This window comes from Balaenoptera physalus (genome assembly GCF_965194825.1).
Source record: "Balaenoptera physalus genome assembly, chromosome: 7".
Classification (NCBI taxonomy): domain Eukaryota; kingdom Metazoa; phylum Chordata; class Mammalia; order Artiodactyla; family Balaenopteridae; genus Balaenoptera; species Balaenoptera physalus.
In genome coordinates this window covers 8544387-8564481 of record NC_138886.1, presented here as the reverse complement: position 1 = coordinate 8564481, position 20095 = coordinate 8544387, and the positions used below count along the sequence as shown (strand labels likewise).

Genomic DNA, 20095 nt, shown 5'->3' with positions numbered 1-20095 from the left:
GACACTGACGTCTGGCGAGTAAGGCTCCACCCAGGAGCTCAGGCCCCTCTGGGAGAGAAGAGCGGGCAACAGTCCCTGGCCTTTTGCTTGACCCTGTCCTTGGGCCCTGACAGACAAGGGCTGGGCCCTGCCCGCTAGCTGCTGCAGCTTCACAGGTAGCTGAGAAATCTCTGCCCACAACCTCTCTGTCCAGCACCTACAACCCCTCAGAGTCAGGTCCTAGAAGGTGGACAGGACCCTCCTTCCATCTGGTGTTGACCCTTCTCTATGCATATCTGCTATGCTCTCCTCTCCTTCTGCAGCCCAGATTTCTAGACCTCTCAGCTCACACTGGGGAAGCTTGATGCCTCATAGCTCCCAAGTTTACATGTTATAGCTTCACCGAGCCACAGAGCCTGACCATCAGCCTCTCAGATCTGGTTCCCAATTGCCAACAGAGAAAACCTGATTGACCTGGCTTGGATCAGGGGTGGTTCTGTCCCCTCAGCTAAGCATGCAGTGCAGATATGGCTCCTAGGGACCCACTCAGTGGATCAGGGACGCTACCCAGAGAAAAATGTGATTCCCAGGCAGCAAAAGTCCTTTAACAAGTACTGCAGGAAGGGACATCCTAGGCCCAGCAGAACTTAGGGTGGCAGCTTCCTGCCTGCAGGTGAGGGTAAGTCATTAGGTAGCGGCAAGGCCCAAAACCTGGTCCAATGGGACGGCTTCCCAGCAAGGGTTTGCTGGTACAGGTGGACACTGTTGATGAACAGCATCACTTGAACCCTTCCACAGGTGCACTCCTGCCAGGGGCTCTGTGCACTTGAGATAGAAGAATGGTGGGGGGGCTGGTACTTCAGCTAAGGCAAGATTACTGAGGCCTCAATGTAATTATTATCCAAGGCTTCTCCTTGCTCCCCTCTCCTGGACCAGCAACAGAGACTCAGGGCTTTATGAAATTTAACCCCCAAGATACCTACCACCTAATGTGTACATAGAAAACTACTGAGGAGAAGATGCCTTTCAGACCTGCCTCAGCCAGTCTGAATTCTCATGATGCTGTTGGCCTAAGCACGACCCTGGCTGCTTCCACCTTAACGGCACCAACCATCTTCCTCTTCCCTATGTTGTGACTTGGGCAAGTTACTCCACCTCTCTAAGCCTCAGACTCCTTGTCTATAACGTGGGGATAAGAATAGTGCCTGCCCCACAGTATTGTGTGATTAAATAGGATAGTGAACGAGTACTGCTTAGCACGTTGCCTGGTACCCATCCTCCCCGTCATCACCATCATCCCATCATTTGAGCATCCTCATACCATCCTCATCCTCATCATCACCATCCTATCCCCATCATCATCATCCTTATCATCCCCATCATGTTCATCTTCATCATCATCATCTTCTCCTTCTTCTTCTTCTTCTTGAACACCCTTTGGGACTGAAGTGTTCTACTTGGTTGCCAGCCCACAGCTTCCCGAGACCAGACTTCCCACGAGGAGAGTGGCCTACTGCAGCTCTCTTCCCCCACTCCTCCTCGAGATCTATCCCTGAGAGGGAACAGTAGAATGGCCTTCCTGGGATACATTCTGTTCAGCCACTTGTTCCCAGTATGTTGCTGGGAAAGGTGTCTGTGGTTCTGGAGTTGGGAGCCTCCATCGGTTGGAGAAATCCCTTTATTTCTGGAGTTCACCAGATGCCACTGCCCACTCATTTTCCATTTTCTGGCCGTGAACATTCAAGTAACAAATCTTCTCAAAGCACTGGAAGTGGTTCCAGTGGCTGAAGATCCTGGCTCCTCCGTGCTGATGCTAGCCTGCCTGGGCCCAGCCGGAGCCGCCCCACCTGTCACAGCCCTCCTCCAGCCCCGCAGTGCTTGCCTGGGGAGGGAAGGCTGGCCCCCACCCTGCCTATAGTCTCCTAAAAGCTGGCCTTGGGGAAGAGTCACCATTACACTGCACTTCAAAGCCAGGGTCGCTCCCCAGGCTCCAGGCGGAGCAGGCTCTGCCCTCCCCCACCTGGAGCAGCTTGACTGATGCAGGCCCTTGGCTCACATGGAAAAGACTTGCTCCCTATGTGAGCACTTGTGTCTCCATCCCTAATGACAGGCCAATGTGTGGCTTCACCTCCTTGAGCCCCAGTGTCCTCTTCTAAGACAGGGTGAGAACAGCGCTCCTCACAGAGCTGGGAGGAACCGTGTGTGAAAGCACTTAGCCACCTCCTGATAAGCGGGCGATAAATGACAGCTGCTCTTAAATGCCAGGCAGCCAGAAACACCAGGAGAAGACTTCATCGGGGGAGTCAAGGGACCAGGGACCTGGGAGGTGGCCCCACCCCAGGAGATCCAGGGTCTACAAATCTGTGGCCATCCAGCCTCACAGACACTGACAAAGCCCGTCCAGTGTGAGCTGCAGCAGAAACCTGTTGAGTAGGGGTGCCTCTGAGAGCAGAATGCCAGGAAGCCGCCCACATGGTGCTGGCTGCACACAAGGACCCTGTCCCCATGGCGGACTCCTCCCCATGCGACAACTCAACCTCTCTCCCACCCTGAAAACTGTGGGTTCAAATCCTGACTTACTTGGCTCATGCCTCGGTTAAGTGTCTTCACATCACTGAGCCTCAGTTCCCCATTCTGGGGAAGATGATGGTGCTGAAACAAAGCTCCCGTGAGATAATCAATGGCCTGACACATAGGAGCGGTCATTAACTAGTGACTCTCCCATGAGCCGCCCCAGTGACCCCCGGCGTCCCTGCACTCCCCCCAGCTGTCCACTGCCCTTGGGAGCACCTCACTCCTTTAGGAAGAGCGTGAGGAAAGACTGCTCAAAAGCCTAGACTGGTTGGAAGATGCTGACTTAAAGCTCTCCGTCAACAAACGTCAGTCCTGCCAAACATCTGTTAAGTGTGCAGCCATGGAGTGTCTCAAAGAAGCGGAGAGAATGATGGAGAGCCGGTAGCAGCACCAACAATATCGCCCCATCTGTGGAACAGTCCACTGTCATCACACATTTTCCTGGGGTACCAGGAACAAAGACTCATGAGAAGAAAGGTGGAGAAGAAGGGACCGGAGGATCCAGCTCTGCCAAGGGAGGCTCCATCTCCAACTCCAAACAGACGGCAGCTCAGAGCGGGAATCCAGATCAAACGAGGAGACATTCTCCGGGCACAGAGATGTTCACCGTCAGACCCTGCCCTGACTCATAAGCGATCCCCGGTTACAGCTGGGGAGGGGGTGTCCCTGGAGGGAGCCTGTTGGTGCTCTGCACAGCCTGCTCAAGCACGGGGCTGTGACGTGCCGTGGTGTCATGCCCAGCCGTGAAGAGAGGGAGGAGGCAGTCTGGCCTGTAGGTAGGCTGGGAGTTGAGTGTGCTGGGACCTCTGAGCCACGGCTCGTGGTGCGGGTGGGGTGGGCCTGTGACCATCATCTGTCACGAGGGTTGGGTGGGGAATGGGCTGAGACCCATTACCTTCGAGGACTTGGGGGACCAAGCACATGCTGCAGCTCTTTGTCACCTAAAGAGGAGTGGCTGATGGACGAAAAGGACAGGGTCCCAGGGCAGTCTACCTGGAGGACTGTCAGACTCCCACCAGCCCTGAACTTGGGCTTCTGGACAGCAAACCCAAGATGGTCATCAGGAACAGTTCCTTCTTGAGTGGAGGATGGAGGGGCAGAGAGCAACGCAGCCCCCTCTCGGAGGAACCTGAGCTCGGTGATGGCGTGATGCACCTGCTGCAGTGAATGAAGATGACCCCACACCACCCCACAGGTGTCCAGTGCCACAGGGGAACATGTGGCAACCTGGGACTGGCAGTGGACAACAGAGGGGACACTTGAAAAGTACGTCTGGACCTTGTCTGGCTTTATAAATTGGGTTGCATCATTGTTTGGCCAATGGGAAGCTATAGCCCAGGGAGAGACCATGCTGCAGGGGTGAGGAGAAGGTGGAGGATCAAGTAGACAAAGGAAGTCATTCTGCCAAGAGAGGAAAAGGATAAAGAGAGGAGAGGAAGACAGAAGCCTTCCCCCAAATAGGTTAAGATCCCCACCTACCCTGGAAGCTACATCTTCCCCTGGAAAGGCTCACTGCTGGGGAACTACAGGTGAGAGAGCGGCCTGATGGGCAGCCCACGGAGAGGTCCTGGAGCACCAATTCTTGGACGCTGCAGCAGGTCACAGAGCAGGTTTGCAGGGAACCATCTGGGGCCAGCAAAGAGACTGTCCGATGGAGAAGACGTAGCAAACGGAGGAATTCAGTAGTGCCCGGGTGAATAATGATGCTACACATGCCCCACCCCATCCCCACCCTGGGCCAACATGCAAGACGGCCCACAATTCTGTGTCTGTGTGCCTTTAATTGGATTGACCATGGAATATTTGGGCTACACAGCATTTTCTCTCAACCTCACATTGGGATAAAGGGTGTGCCTGGATTTTAGTCATCCCCTTGACACTGGAAGAAAGGTGAACATTCAGTTAAAAGGTTAAGGAAACACCTGGAGACTTGGGGACTCGCCCTGATGGAGGCTCCAGGGGTGTTGTGTTCACTAACCTAGCAGCTCCAGCTGTGCCCCAGATGTGCTTGCAGTGTGACTGAGGAGGCTGGGGGAAGAGTTGGGGCTGAGGCTTCCTGAGCTAGTGACCACATAGTCTGCGATGCCCTCGCCTCCTTCAGGAGTAGCTGGTCTTTCCAGGCTGTTGCTAAAACTCAACCCTTTTCCTCTGAAGCAGGGGACGTCTCTATGCCACGCTGGGGCCCAACTGGCGGGTTCCAGTTCGGAATTCTCCCAGAACCCGGAGCTGCGTCTACAGGTATTCATTTATTCATGTGATCATTTATTCGACAAGTAGCTCTCTGGTGCTTGCTGAGTGCCAAGCACTGTGCTTGATGCTGCCGACGAGACGGACTCAGCCTCTGCCTCAGCCTGTAGGGCTGTTGCTTCAGGAGAGCAGAAACGGAACAGAAAATCACGGGTGCCGATGGTCCAGAGAGGAGGCCTCCCTGGAGAAAAGACTGAAAGAGTGATAGGAATCAGCCAAATAAAGTGAAGGGAGGTGTAGGGGTAAGAAGAGTACCTGCAGCCCAAGGGACGGCCCGTGGGGCCGTGAGGCAGGAAGAGCTGGGTGATTTGGGGAGTGAAGGAAAGTCCACGTTGTAAGAAATGAGAGGGGGAGAGGGTGGCAGGTGAGGCCAGAGAGGTGGGCCAGAGCCACGTCCAGCAGGGGGAGAGGATGGTGGTCTCAGAGGCACTGGAGGGGTTGCCTGGGGGTGGGGGGAGTGTATCAGCAGGACCAGGTCATGCTGGCCACGGTGTGCAGGGCGCATGGGAGGAAGGCAAGAGTGGACACAGGGAGGTCAGGTGAGAGTATTGGACAGTCGTTCAAAGGATGATCAAGTGCTCGCTTAAGGTGGGGGGAGTGGGGTGGCTGAGATGGGCATATTTAGGGCATGGGATCAATGAGTCCTTGGGATTGATGAGGTTTCGGGGGTGAACTGATGAGAGGAGAGAACCCCCAGGTTTCTGGCTCCTTCAGCCAGTGGATGGTGATGCCTTCCGTTGGGATGCGGAGGGAGCGCTGCTTGGCTTTCATGCAGGGTTGAGGGAGGTGTCTACGGGAGGTGCCTATCCAGGGGGCCGAAGCTGGTGCTTAGGAGAGCGGCCTGGGCTGTGCTGCACTTGGACTCTTCACCTGTAGGTGGCGCCCGAATCCCCATGGCAGAGGGGGAGAGAGGAGCCCTGCTGCAAATGTGCAGGGCATGGGGGTTTGGGACCGCTGCCCCCCTTCTTACTCCATCCCCTCCACTCCCACTTCCTCGCTGCTCCTGCCAACACAGGAAGGAGGAGGTGCTGCGCAGGCCCCAAGCTCCCCAGGCGGAGAGGAAGCCAGGATAGGGTACGGGTGCTGCTAGGGGCCTGGGTTACAGGGAACGTGGGCACCAAGCCTAGAACCGCTCAGCACTCAGAAAGACGAGGGAGGTGCAAGTTCTCAGCTGTGGGTGAGCCCAAGGCCACCGTCCTTCAGGTTTTCCGGGCCCTCGGGGCCCTCCCCTCCCCAGCCTTGCCCAGCACTGTTGAGTACTTGTCCTGTGGCGCCATTATGGACCCAGCAGTGGGGGACCCTTGGGCCCCAGTGGGTGAGAGGGTGCCTGACCTCAGCTCCTCAAAGGCGATGTCTGACTGGTGGTCTCCCCCGCAGCCCCACCGGCCCGTGCATCTGTACACTGGGGAGCTCGGCAGCAGTCCCCACCATGGAGGGGCCTCTGAGAAGGAAAACTCTGCTCAAGGAAGGACGGAAGCCCGCGGTGAGTGCAGAGGCACATCTGTCCAGAGGCGGCATGGGCAGCAGGGAGGGCGTGGGCTCCAGAGACCGGCCAACCAGGATTCCAGTCCAGTTGTGCCACTGAGTGGGCAGGGCCTCAGTTTCCACATCTGTAAATTGGGATAAAATAGTCCCTACATCCTGGAGGACTTGGCAGGACTGTCACGTGTGTGGCCCTGCACACAGTGAGCAGGCAGTGAATGGGACTGTGCGATTATCTTGAGGGCAGGTGGAGGCCTGGAGACCCTGGGAGTCAGGGTGGGTACTGTGCCTGAGACAGGCAGCACGGCCTGGGTGGTATCCCGATGCAGATCCCCTCCCCCTTCGGCAGCATCATGAAACGCGTGGTGGAAAGGACAGGGACGAGAAATCAGGAGGCCTCTCAGGCTCCCCCACCAGCCACTGGGTCACCATGTGCTGAACCCAGATGTCCCTGGCTCCATGACCCCTCAGCCGCTTGCCAAGACCTCTTTGTTCGTTCTACGAGCGTCCATGGCAAGCTGCCTGCAAGCCCGCCTGTGAGCTGCATCTCCAGGCAGCATCTGCCCGTGTCTGCTCTGGCCTTCCTCTCCTGCCCTGGCTGCTGCTTGCCCCTGCCCACTGCCCACAAAGCCACTTGGAGATGCCCCCTCCTACTGACGCCCAGTGTGAAGATGCCAGGCCCCTAGCCCAGGTGCTGCTCTAGAAGCTCCCCTGTCTTCGGGTGCTAGGTGGTTCTTGGGTGAGGGGAAGAGTCTTCATCCCAGCCCTGGGCCACACTCTGTCCCTTGGACCCAGCGTGTCACAAAGCATCCTGCAACGTGAGGCCCTATATCTGGTCTGCTGTACAGACCTGCTTGCTGCCCTCCTGTACCCAGAGTCCAGGCTCCAGTCATTCTGAGGCCAGAGCGAGACACTATTTTCCAGATGCTGGTTGGCCCGCTGGTGAGCGATGACGTTAATCCAGGGGGTCATGACCCATATTTCTGAGTAGGATAGAATAGACTGGAAAATGTCGGAGTTTCTTACACATAATAAAAGTGAATATTGTTTCATGAAGCTTCTTTCAGTTCAACATACATATGCACGTGTGTTGTACACACCTGTGGGTGTCGTCAAAAAGTCTGAAAGCCAGTGCTTTCACCATCTGAGGTGACGCAGTTCCCCCACCAACCCCCCCCACCGCCCCCGCCAGTGTGAAGAGGAGCCTTGTAGGTCGTGGTGCAGAGCAGCCTGCTTCATGCCTGGAGAAACAAAAGCCACACCTGCAGCTTGGTCCTGCCAGGCGTCCCGACTTCTAGCCATACATGCTTTCAAAGCGCTGCCATCCGCTCGCAGCCAGGGCACCCCATCACAGACACTGTGGTTCTTCTAGGTTATGGTTTAGCTTGTCCGTGTTTTAAAACTCTTTTTCCCCAAGACATTCTTAGGTTCAGGTCACCTGAATACATAGAAGTTATGCCTTGGCACTGCCCTAAACAAGGTGGGAAAAGGAAAGGCTCTTGGAGTAAAGGAGAGCGAGGGCTTAGGGCTGACGAGCTGCTGAGGGGTCTCCCTCCTCTGGGTCCTGGAGGAGCGGCGCTGAGGGGTGGCGGGCAGGGACGAGATGAGGCCTGCGCTGGCACCGCTCGGGAGGAGGGGCCCCCCCTTTCCACCCGTGTAGCTGGGTCTCTAGTCAGGCAGTGGGGGACTCTGGCCCTCCACTTGTGACATTGTCACTCTGCCTCTGCAGCTGTCCTCGTGGACCAGGTACTGGGTCATACTCTCAGGATCCACCCTCCTGTACTACGGAGCCAAGTCCTTGAGGGGCACAGACAGAAAGCACGTACGTTCCACGAAAGGCCTCTCTGTGCTGGCACTTCGTTTGGTGCGAAGTGCAGGGGGGTGGGTGGAGGTGGGCAAGGCGGCGGGAGTGGAAGGAACCTTGCCTGGCCCAGGTCGGCCTTCCTTGGGGAGCGGTGGGTGTGGGCCTCACGGCTATGCTGTCGTTCCTCCGCAGTATAAATCCACACCTGGCAAAAAGGTCTCCGTCGTGGGCTGGATGGTGCAGCTGCCCGACGACCCTGAGCACCCGGACATCTTCCAGCTGAATAACCCCGACAAAGGTGGGCAGCAGGCCGGCGCTGGGTGCCTGCAGCTTCTCTCTACCCTCTTTCTTCCGCTGCTAAATGTGCGTTTTGAAACAGTAGGGACTTCTGAGGCTGCTGCTTTCCTTTTGCTTTAGGTTCTGATGTTCACAGGGTCCCTTGTTGGTCCACAAAAGCTGCTTAGATCGTGGTGGGCGTGTCCACTGAGCAGTGTGCATGGCACGTGGCAGCCGGAATCCTTTTCACCTATGGCTACTGGGGCCCATCACCCCTGGAACTCTAGCCTCAGGGTCCTGGAATGAATAACATAGCGCTGGATGAGGCAGTGACCCTACGGCTGGAGGAGTCTTGGGTGTTGGGAGATTTCAAGGACACCCCGGCATTGCCTGTGCCGTGAGACTCCGGCAGTGTCCTGCTCCAAGGCCAAATCAGAGAAGAACCCTTCTATAAAAGCTCCAACTTTCACTTGCCCAGTCATCTCCCGGTTCCTCCTGGTTTTATTCTTCCCCCATGACCATGCTGCGAAGAAGGAGAGGTTCTGCACTGAGGTTCAGAATAGGCCATGCTAGCCTCCTCGGTAGCCTATATCACGTGACAAAACCCCGGCTTTCCTGGGTCTCCTAGCTAGGCAAGTTCACTGGAGCTGTAAGGACCCTGAGCATCTTCACACCTTCACAGGAATGTTCTAATGCAGGGTTCATGTACATACGATTGCCCAGGGATCTTGTAAAAATTCAGATTTGGATTCAGTGGATCTGGGGTGGAGACCAAGATTCTATATTTCTAACAAACTCCCAGGTAATGCAGATGATGGTGCTGTTGGAGGATCAGGGTTTGAATGTTGTTAGCTGGGAATTAAAGAAGTGAGAGCCTCAAGGAGCCCGGGGAATGGAGAGGAGCCAAGTCCTCTGCTCTGCTTTTGAGTGATTGAACCACGTACGGCTACGCACACGTCATAGTGTTTCCTCAGGCTGGTTACCATTTGAGTTTCTTCCGCAAGGCTCTGGGACCAGATTAGAGGTGGTTTCTTTAGGAAGTTAAGGTTGTACCTATACCAGCTTGACTTAAAGACTGTATGGTCATGGGGTCCACAGGCCATTCTTGGGGCTGAGCCCAGAGGAAAGCACTGTCCCCAAGCAGAGGGAAATATGACACAGCAGGTGGCATAGGTCCATGGATAGAATGCAAAAGGTCTGTGAACTTGGGTGTTTTCCATGACCTCTAATTCCTTTAATTATAAGTATTAAACTACTAACTAGAATGTTCACGATACCTGTGATTTTATCTGCAAGAGAAACCACGGGTATTTTCATATCACGTATTATTGCAGATATCTTAGAATAGCATTTTTGTTCAACTCTTTGCAGTTACAGTACAGTATCAGACCTGCCCCCAGATCTTGTCATTAGCGCATTCATAAATAAGCACGTAGAGAATGATATCACTCATTTATTTTTTAGCAGTTTGGTAACTGTATTTCAGTATTATTGATTTTCTTTGTATTTTATTTTATGCATTTGAAACATAATTCTGAGAAGGGTCCACAGGCTTCACCAGAGCCAAAGGCACCATGGCCGGAAAAATGGTTAAGAGCCCTGGTCCAAAGAGACAGGCGGGGAGCACGGGACCCTCCTCCTCTACATGCCCCGAGCTTGCCTTGGGCTGCTCCTGACCTTCCCTAGTTTAGTTCCCCAGGTCCATGTTTATCTTCACGCCACACTCACAGACAGACCCTCCCATGTGACCTTCCTCTTAACCAGTGGTTTTCTACCCATCAGGCAATGTTTACAAGTTCCAGACTGGTTCCCGGTTTCATGCAATACTGTGGCACAAGCATTTGGATGACGCATGTAAAAGCAACAGGCCTCAGGTAAAGTCACCAAAGTCCTGTTTGTTACCTAAAATACCCTCTCCCACCCTCGGGACTAAGGGTCCATAGAAAACACACCTCCCTCCTTCCCCCAGAGCCTATCAGCTAAGCTCCCAGGCGCCCTCTTTTGATCAGCCTTTTCCCATGAGACAGGGCACCCCCTGCCCCTCTTGGAACTAAGCCCAGCTTCAGACTAGAACTTTGAATCTGGCCCCTGTGTCTTTCCTACTAAAGGAAACGCCACAGAAACATCCATCAGAGATAGGTTACAGGTAGGATAGTGCCCCAAGGGTCAGGCTACAGCATCTACTGAGGTCACCCCCCGAAAGTTGATTCATGGGCATACTCCAACCTGACAAAAGGGCCTCCCTGCCCCCGACAACCCTTAGCAATAACGATAATAATAGCTCATTTGTTGAGAAGCAACCATGGCTGCTGGTGAGTGGGGCTGTCCGGCCCCTTGGCATGCTTGAACCAATAGGACCTCTGGTCCGCCATGCCTGCCTGAGGCTCTGCTCCCGCCCCCCGCTGCTGCCCCTCCCAGGACCAGGCTTCAGGAGAAATGCTTTACGTGCAGGAATTGGCCGAATCCTCCCAACATCCCTGTGAGGTAGGTTCCCATACCGTCTCCGTTTTATGCTGAGGACACTGAGGCTCAGAAAGTGGCAGACACTTGTTTAAGGCCCCATGGTGAGTAAGATCTAACCCCGGTCTGCCTGACACCAGAGTCTGTACTTGCGGGCCCTGAGATCTCCCGCCGCATGCTTCCTGGGGGGTGGGGGGGGGCGGCGGGGACCTGGCTTGCTCAGCCTCCTGCCGTCGAGCCAAAGGCCTGGAAGCACAGCCTCTGCTGTCCAGGCTTGCGAGAGGGGTGGCTGCTCAGCCCTCCCACCAGCCCGGGCAGCGGGTGGGCTGCTGGGGCCAGGAGCACTGAGCTTCCCTGACCTGTTCCCCAGGGATGAGCTTGAAGAGGGGGCTGGGGAGCCGGGTCCCTCTCCTCCGTCTGGAGAGAGAGCGCCAGGGCTGGGATAGATGGTGGCAGCTTCGAGGAGGAGGAAGGTGGTGCCGAGTTCACAGCAGGCGTGTGAGGCCGGGAGGGCAGGGGCTGCCATGGTGCTGGTCACAGCACAGTCACAGACCTCCTGGCCCCTCAAAGCGGTTCTCATAAAGCAGAGGGAGGTCTCTAGTGGTGTGTCCCATGATTCTGTGCTCAGTTTGGGCCTATTCAGGATTTTCATCTGTAACATCGATGAGGACACATGTAACAAGCTGATCAAATTCTACACGATAAGAAGCGAGATGGCGAGATTAGCAGAAAGTCCTCGACAAACTAAAACAGTAGGACAAGACTGATAAAGGGATAAACTTGAGGCACCACAGGGAAACTGAAAATAAATCGCATTCGAGTCCCTCAACTCACTTGCTAGAAATTTGTCTGGGGCATATGCTCACACACGCACACACAGGTGTACGGTGAGAATGTTCACTGCAGCATTGTCCTTAATAGAAAGAGAAAAAAAAGCACCTGGAAACTCAGCGACCCTCAGTAAACCCCTATTGTGTACCCCCGATCTGTGTGTGATCACCTGAAAGGGGCTCCAAGACATAAGTGAAAAAGTAAAGTGTAAAAACACGCGTAAGGGCAATCTCATTTGTATTAAAATACACGTGCATATTTATTATATGCATGTCGGTGCCCAAAAAATTTCTAAAATGACGTACAAGAAACTACAGCTCTGCGGTCTCTAGAGTGTGTTTTGTGCTTAAGCAAATGTAACTGCTCATCTCCACGATGGGGAGACCAGGGTCTTTGGTTGATGGTTACCTCAAGGCGATGAACAAGGTGCTGCCTTAAGAGAGGAAGAGCGTCCTGACCTCCTCTGCCCTGGTCACTCCGTGCATGCCTGGGGCCCCTCCTTAGCTCTGAGGGCCACTCTGAGAGCACAGTGCGCTGGAGCTCACCTGCCACACACAGGTGACCTGGAGGAGTGACAAGGACTGAGGTGGGCCACACAGATGGTGGGGCGGAGAGAGAGGCAGGGCCTTGGTGTCTGCTCCATGGTGACAGTCGTGGCACTGGTGGGGGGCAGCCGGGAGCAGGGATGGTTGCCCTGAGCAAGTGTCCACTGGCTCTCTGGGGGTGGAGGCAGCCCCAGGGTAGCAGCAGCTGCGCAGCAGGTAGCAGGGAACTGGGTCAAACCCACTTGGTAGAGGAGGTGTTTGGTCAGAAGGACAAATGGACTGAATTTCACGTCTGGCAAACGTGGTGTACCACAACAAGCTTTGGCAACGTTTAAGTATTTTTGTCCAGTTTTTAGACCTAAGGGAGAAGGTCTTCTATTTTTTCTACTTTTTTCCCTTTTTATTTCTAATTTACTTTCAAACAAATGTTCCCACCCTCTGCTTTATGTAATAAGAAAAAATTGGCAAAACTAAATATTCCACAGCAGAGGCTTATTGAAATAAGCCACACTACCTGCATGTGATGGTATGGGGCTCCGATGAAGTCATTACAGAAATGCATCTACTCCTGTAGAAAATCTCAGTGACTAAGATGACTTTTCTTTTTTGTGGAACTGCATTTCTTAAAGTTGTGTGTGCTAGCACTGAATACACTTAAACTTTGTTGATAGCATATGTGTAAGGTGTAAACCACAGCAATAAAGCAAACACTCGTGTACCTACCACCCAGTCTAAAGGCAGGACCTCCCCAGTCCTCGGAACACCTCCCTCCCAAGGGCTTCTTCCTAATTCTGTCTCCCTCCTGCTCACCTATGCCCCATAAACACTCTCCTGATTTGTTTGTTTACCATTCCTTTAAAATGTGAACACATGTATTTGATTCCTTAATGTATTGTCTGGGGTACATTTTTTAAAACTTTTTTTTAAAGAATAGGACCATAACTGTATAGTTTCTTCTGTGACTTGCTTTTCTCCTACAGTATGTTCCTAAGATTCCTCTATGTCAGTGTGCATAGCTGTCATTCATTTACTTGTAATTTTTTTTATCAGTTCTTCTGTCCGTGATCCCAAGAATGATTTCCTGCTTTTGGCTATTCTGAACAGTGCTGCTGTGACCGTTCTTATAACTGTCTCCCAGTGCAAGGACATGCGTTTTTTTCCAATTCATCATTTTGACCAAATTGCCACCAAGATGGATTTGTTTTTGATGAAATTGTTTCTCATCAAATTTCCTGGAACCCCACGGCAGTGCCGGGGGAGGAGGCCTGGGGCTGGGGGCATGTCCACAGCTTTGAGGGGAGGGAGAAACACCCTTACCTTGGGGCTGGTGGTCTCCCCGGTAAAGGTAGCTGGGATCTGGGCCTGGGGACACAGCATGGGAAGCCTTGGGGTTCCCGATATCCCCAAATTTCCCCCTTCTCCTTGTGCTTCCACTTGCCAACTCCTGCCACCCGCTAACCACCCCCTCTCCTCTCCAGAGGCATGTGCTTATCCTACAGGATTGGTCAGCTCTCCACTCCAAATGCACTTGTGCTTTGACCCAAGGATAGAGGTTGAGAGCGTGGGCACTGGTGTCTTAGCCCTGTCACTCACCCGCTGTGTACTTCACCTCTCTAAGCCTCAGTTTCCTCATCTTTTTAATGGGGATAATTCCAGTACCTGCCTCCTGGGGTTGTTGTGAGGACTCAGGACACAATACAGATGCGGTACTCAGAGCCTTGCCTGGCACACAGCAGCCCCGTAACACGTGGTGGCTGGTATCACTGCTGTGCCCTCTCCCCTTCCCCCACCACCCACTCATTCACAGACTGACTGGGAGAGGCCTGAACCCTTCCCTTAGGGACCACCCCCGTCCCCTCCTGAAAGGTCAGAACTTTGACAAGAGGCTGAGCTTTCTCTTCTAGGTACCTGCAAACCTTATGTCATTTGAATAAGTCTCTGCAGGACTTAGCGTGACTTCAGAGGCCTCTGGGAGCCGGCCTGGGACTGGTGGCGAAGCGCGTGTCCGGGGCACAGGCCTTTGGTGGGGTGCTGGGAGACTCAGAGCTGGACTCGAGGGGACACGGCCGAGGCCTCACAGTCCAGAGGGCTCCACCGGTGCGGGGGTCCGCCTGCCGATGCCCAGCCACCCCCATGACCCCCGTTCTGCAGCACCACCTCACGGGGCCACGATGGGTCCCCAGACTGTACAACCCGTCCTCCCTCCCTGGGCCCTCATCCGTCCACCAGCTGCTGCTGCGACCAGAGAGCATCCGTCCCACGTTGGGTCCCCAGTGCTTTTTCCTGCACAAAAGAGTGGACAGCGTCCCCCCGCGTGAGGGCTGGAGGGAAGGGACAGGCGGGGACTGGCTCCGGTGTGCCAGGTCGCTCGCCCACAGGGCTGCCTCAGATTTTGTACAACCCCGAAGCGTCCTCTGCGTGTGCGTGCCGTGTCTGTGTGCGTGCAAGCGAGCGAGCGTGGACTCTCCGAGAAACATGCATTTTGGCACAAGACTCGTGACATCACACACTTCATTCTCTTTGAGGCCCTGCTTTAACCTTAAGTGATAGGCTGGTCCACCGAGGAAGGTCAGAGTGAGAGCCCAGATTCCTCCTGTGTTAAGGGTCCCTCGCATTCTTTTACTGTAAACAAACAATGCCTTAAATTGTGTCTTGTTTTCTGTTCCTATGGGTGCTATTCATCCGGAAGGCCTGATCCCTGGGCCCCTGGGGCCCTTCCAGGCCTTGTTGCCGTCGGCTCTTCTGAGGCAAGACCCAGCTTCAGGACCGTGGACTGGGCCGGCACTGGCCTGCTTGCTTCCTCCCAGCCCCCCTCCCGCAGGGTCTGAAGGCCCCGCTCTTCTCACCCCTCCCCCCGCCCCCGGGTCAGCATGGGAAGTCGTGACGCTTTCTGCCAGCTTCTCGAGGCCGCCTGCGCGCACGGTGACCTGACCGGCTGCTCAGAAGCTACTTTGCACCGACCTCTCCCCGCCGAGCAAGGCTTTTGCTCCCATCTTCTCACCCCTTTGCCTCCACTGCCAGGGCAGGGCCACTGGGATTCTTGATTACACTGGGGAGCTGAGTGACACTGAGGCCTTAAGCTCCCCCATTCTTGCCCCTAAACACAGTCACCAGCAAGTTCTCCATCATCCAAGTCCAAGGGCACAATTGTTGACGACCGTGGTGACGAGAGCAAAGCCCTGGGGAGGGGACGGTCCGAGCTCTGCTTTTGGCTGAGAGCTCTTCAGGTGAACAATGTCCTTCATCTGTCACTCCTTGTCATACTTTTAAGTGACTTTTATTTTGCACAAATACATTTTTATTTAAAGTAATGAATAAAAATTAGCTTTATTTATGGTAGCTTTATCACCATAGCTTCTCCCTTCAGCCCTTCCCCACCCTCTCTCCTTCCCTCTCCCTCCCTCTCTTTCCCCCCCCCCTCTCTTTTTTTTTAATATGGGTGTTCTAATTCTGAGAAGGAAACTCTTAATGATTTTCTGAAAGAGACTGAGTTTCTGGGTCCTTGTTGCTGTTGTGGTTTCAGAGCTCACACTGATCAGACACCAAACTACTCTTAAGAGTTTCTGGGCAAGATGCTTCAAAACAACATCTTAACCAATAAACTGTAATAATAGGTCGACTTAAGAACTACCAAAGGACCCACCACTGTATTTTGATCAAACGGTGACCACTTTTCTGAAAATTCAGATGAATTGGTGAGGAGAGTAATTGTCATCAGGGTCTTATTTTGTGGTTGAGTCTTACTATGCTCCGTAACTAACCCTCCTTCAGAGCAAAATCTAGAATACTTTCATGCCAGGAGAAACTCCAGATGGTGAAATTGAGGCCAGCAAACCTTGGTCATCGGTGCTTCGCACACCCTCCCGCAGCTGGGGTCGAATGCATGCACCTAATTCATACCAACAACTGCTCAAATTAGCATCTGGAGGCTGAATGAATACAGCAGACACTCCAAACATCTCTCACCAGAACCATGCAGTATTAACGCTTTAACTTACATTGAATCTGATTCTACCTGTTAATTTTTTTTAAGTCTTAAGTTTGAATGAAATTAGAAGACTACTTTCCTTGAATTTCTCTACTCTTCAAACTGTCCTGGTTTTTCTGACATGAAATTATAGAAGCCAATCCAAAAACCTCAAAATTTCAGACTTACACTAAATCAGGTACTTTCCTGCGCTTTACAGATTTTCCTTGTCTTTACAAATGTTTTCCTCTGAGCCTAATTTTGAAATAGCACAATTGCAATTCTTTTCAAAGTGTCTAGTCTTCTCACTAAAATTGAGATTGATCCCATGTCCCCTCCCGGAAACATTCCTAGCTTGGATTCTCGTAGAACTGGTAAGAACCTTGAACTTACCAGAAGAGTCCTGCAGATGAGGCTGTAAGGCACTTGGCTCTCTCCCAGCAGGGGCTCAGGGCCAAGCATGTGAGTTAAGTACTGATTGTCTTTCTAGCGTTGGTTTGTCCCTCAAGCTGCAGGTGAGGAGGCCTGCAAGCCGGGGACAGAGGGGGACAGGCACAAAACCCCAAAGGGGAAAGTCCCCGGGTGGATTCTGGCCCTGGAAGGTAGCATTTCTGGGTCTTGCTCTTTGACTAGCCATGGTGCACAAATGTCTGTGAAAACATTGAAGGTCATGTGTCTTGCATGCATATGTTGTATCATTTTTGTTAAGCAAAGAGATCATGGCACCCCAGGATGAAAGTTATAGAATGCTATCTACAAACTGTGGAGTAGGTAGCTGGTATCCTCATGATGCCGCCCTCACAGCTCACTCCCCTCTCCCTGGGAGTAATTTTCACCCCTCTCAGTCCAACACGTTTTGTAACTCAAGGTCAGCCAAGTGCATTCTGACAACTGAAACTTCGTGGAGGATAGATTTGGTGGAAAGCAGTAGAAATATTGTTCTGAGCGTGCCCAGTGGGACAGTGTGGCCTCCCTTCCCTCCCTGAAGAAGCCTGCCCATTCATCACCCTGCCCCCTGTGGACCCTAAAGAGAAGACACTTGAAGGGATTCTGTTTACGAAGGAACCCGCTCTCTCTTGCCAACTGAGTTTATAAAGTGTTTTTTCTTCTTACCAATATGGCCAGTATTTCTTTCATCGTCTTCCTCCCACCTCCCAAGCCCAAGAAGTGTATCCTTTAGGATGCCATTGTACAGGTGGAAAAATGGTCCATGAAAACGGGAAGTCATTTGCAAGCAGGGTCCGCTTTCATTCCACAGGCGGAGTCTAGAGCTCTGGATCCACGTTACTGTTGCTTAGAACCAGGTGAACGTTGCTAAAAACACAACCTGACTTTCATGAATCACTTTAATCAGCCCCACATCATTCTGCATGTTGGGTGACTTCATGTTTTAAAAAGGAAAAAAAAAAAACAAAACAAAACTACAAGAGTCCCTCTGAAATAACAGATCCTCTGTGTGAAACCACCCATTCATCCATTGATTCTCATCCCTTGTGAGTGCTTCCTGTGTGCCAGGCTCTACCCAGGACAGAAATGTCTGAGAACAAGACAAACCCAAGCCCTGCCCTCATGGAGCTGACCCCTCAACGAACAAATCATCTTCACCATGCCATTTCCTCTCTCCCAGCAAGACCCTGCCTCCCTCCTAGCACAGGGTAGGAACCAGGTGCAGATTCCTCCAGAAAGGCTTCAAGAAGCTCAACAGACTGAATAGCCTTTGACTTGTGAGTCCAGTTGCTGTCCTAGTGACTGGTTGGCACAGAGCTACAGCTGAACACAGTGAGGACTCCGAGGTGGAACCAGAGGGTAGGGTCAGAATGCTCACAGTATTTACTTCAGAGGTTTTTTGGTTTTAATTTCAATGTTAAAAACAAGCACAGCATGAGTGAGAGCTGCATTTCCTTGGGTGTCGAGAACTCGTCCCATGGACCACCTCGCCGCTGGTGCTGCACCAGTGTGTGTGCGCCACGGGCAGCCCCGAAACCCCTGCTCGCAGCAGCAACGATGGATCACCTGTCGGTTCTATAACCACTCATCTCTTTGTCCATTTCTGAATGACTGTGACCATTCAATAATGAAACAATAGTGATTAATTTATTAGTATGGTAAAATCTTCAATAAATTTTGTGCCAAAATGCATGGTTTTCCACTTAGCATTCAAAATGTTGCATAGAGAGTAGTTTTCAATTTCTTACGTATTATTCAAAGTAAGTTGAAAATCAATTTTTACATTTTAATTTGTCTCTTGTTCAATCTGTTGCACTCTCCTGGGCTGTCTTTTTTCCCGGCAGACCCCCTGCATGCAGTTGTGTAAGGACTTTCCCTAATTCTTGTGAATTGTCTCATCCACAGTAACCACTGAACATCAGCCCTCTGTGGGATTCTTTAGATTTTTGGTGAAGTATTTTGTTACCTCAGTCTTGTATCAAGTTGCTGTATTTTTCAGCTTGTTACACTGATAATAATTGTTTCACTAATTAAATAGTTTAGTGTAAACATTTTTGTTTACTTTGAAATTAAATGTGTTTTCCAATGAATATTGCTCAACTTATTAAAGTCACGTGCGTTTGTTTAGCGACAGTTGCTGTGCCAGACACAGACGTGAAGGAGGTATGGGCGCTCAGCTAAGAGGTTACTAGAACATAAATGACATACAGGAGCAGTGCCCTCAGGGAGGGACAGAGTCAGTGCTGTGGGCACTCCGGGGAGGGACCTGGGGGATTGGGGGACGCTTTAGAGGGCAGGGGCATTTGGAGAGTCATTTCAGAGATCGCTGAACACAGGGTGGGTGGGAGAGGCAGGAAGACAGAAGAGAAGGAGCGGGATGAGTTTGGGGAGGCAAGCAACCCAGTCTCACTGAGTAAAGGATTTGGGGGAGCAGTGGGATCCCAGTCTGAAAAGATATGTTGAGGGGAGTTCATGATGCTAGGCAAAACCCAGAAACCCACTCTGGCTTGCTTAAGAGAAGAGGGGGCACTGTCTTACAAGGATTGTCCCATGGAAACCTGAGGGGAGGACGAAGGTGAAGTCTCAAGGGGCAGGAAGGAGAAATGGGAAGCCCCCTACATCTTTTCTGTCCCCTGCATTCTCCCTCCAGACTGGCTTCTCTATTGGAATGTCCGGCAGTGAAGGAGTCCAGGCCTTCTGGGAAAGCACCTTGAAGTTATTGAGGGAGTGTGCACCAGGGGGTGACATGATCCAAGATGATCATGGGGACCCCTGGCCCCGCCTGCCTCAGCTTCCCAGCTAGTGCCTTCCAAAGCTGCAGCGGCCGATTCTCCAAGCTCAGGCTCCTGCACACACACTCCGCAGCCTCCGCTCCACCACCCCGGTTCCGGGCCAGTATAGCCACACCTCCCTAGCTATGACAAGCCCCGCTGGCTGAGGGGCCCTAGCTCACCTGCTCCTCACGACTTAGATGGTACAATGACCCACAGCTTTACCCGGATGGGGTCGCTGCCCTCAGCCCCAGGGCAGTGTTCGAGGGCTGTGAGATGGATGCATCTGACGGTGCAGGAAAGTGATGAAGTCAAGACTTCAGCTCACAACTGGTAGCCTGCAAATCTCCAGCCCCTCAGCCTCACTGCGATAGGCACCACAAACAACACTTGGAGAAAGCAGTACCTCCTTTTGATGGATGGAGAGATCGGCGAGCTAACGCAAACTCCAGGTAGAATTCCTATTTAGCCTCGAGGGCCGACATCATACCCGGGAATGTAGCCAGCAGGCCAGGGCCAGGGCACCCGCGGAGGTGAGGTGGAGTGGGCGGGGCCACATGCGGAGGCGGTGCTGTGGGCGGGGACTGTCCGGGCTGGGTTGAGCAGGGCTGGGAGCTTGAGCTTGGCCGGCACTGTCGAGGGGGGGAGAGGGGGCGCTTTGGAGAGAAAAAGCAGGGCCTTGCCTATGGTTGGGGCACGGGGAAAGGCGGCC

The 20095-nt window shown here is 52.9% G+C and overlaps 1 protein-coding gene across 26 annotated transcripts in view; it reads left to right on the top strand.

Moving 5' to 3' along the window:
• RALGPS1 (Ral GEF with PH domain and SH3 binding motif 1) overlaps positions 1–18702 on the top strand; it is a 296025-nt gene extending 277323 nt beyond the window's left edge. For 11 of the 26 annotated variants that reach the window (XM_082470080.1, XM_082470079.1, XM_082470087.1 and 8 more), the window contains 7 exons: positions 4708–4791; positions 6178–6283; positions 8012–8104; positions 8279–8384; positions 10145–10236; positions 10781–10846; positions 17424–18702. In XM_082470080.1, the coding sequence (XP_082326206.1) occupies positions 4708–4791; positions 6178–6283; positions 8012–8104; positions 8279–8384; positions 10145–10236; positions 10781–10846; positions 17424–17483 (607 nt within the window). In that variant the 3' untranslated portion in view covers positions 17484–18702. Of the gene's footprint in view, positions 1–4707; positions 4792–6177; positions 6284–8011; positions 8105–8278; positions 8385–10144; positions 10237–10780; positions 10847–13248 lie in introns of all 26 variants that reach the window. The other 15 variants (XM_082470078.1, XM_082470071.1, XM_082470069.1 and 12 more) reach the window with 10 other exon arrangements.
• Positions 18703–20095: the final 1393 nt, after the last annotated feature.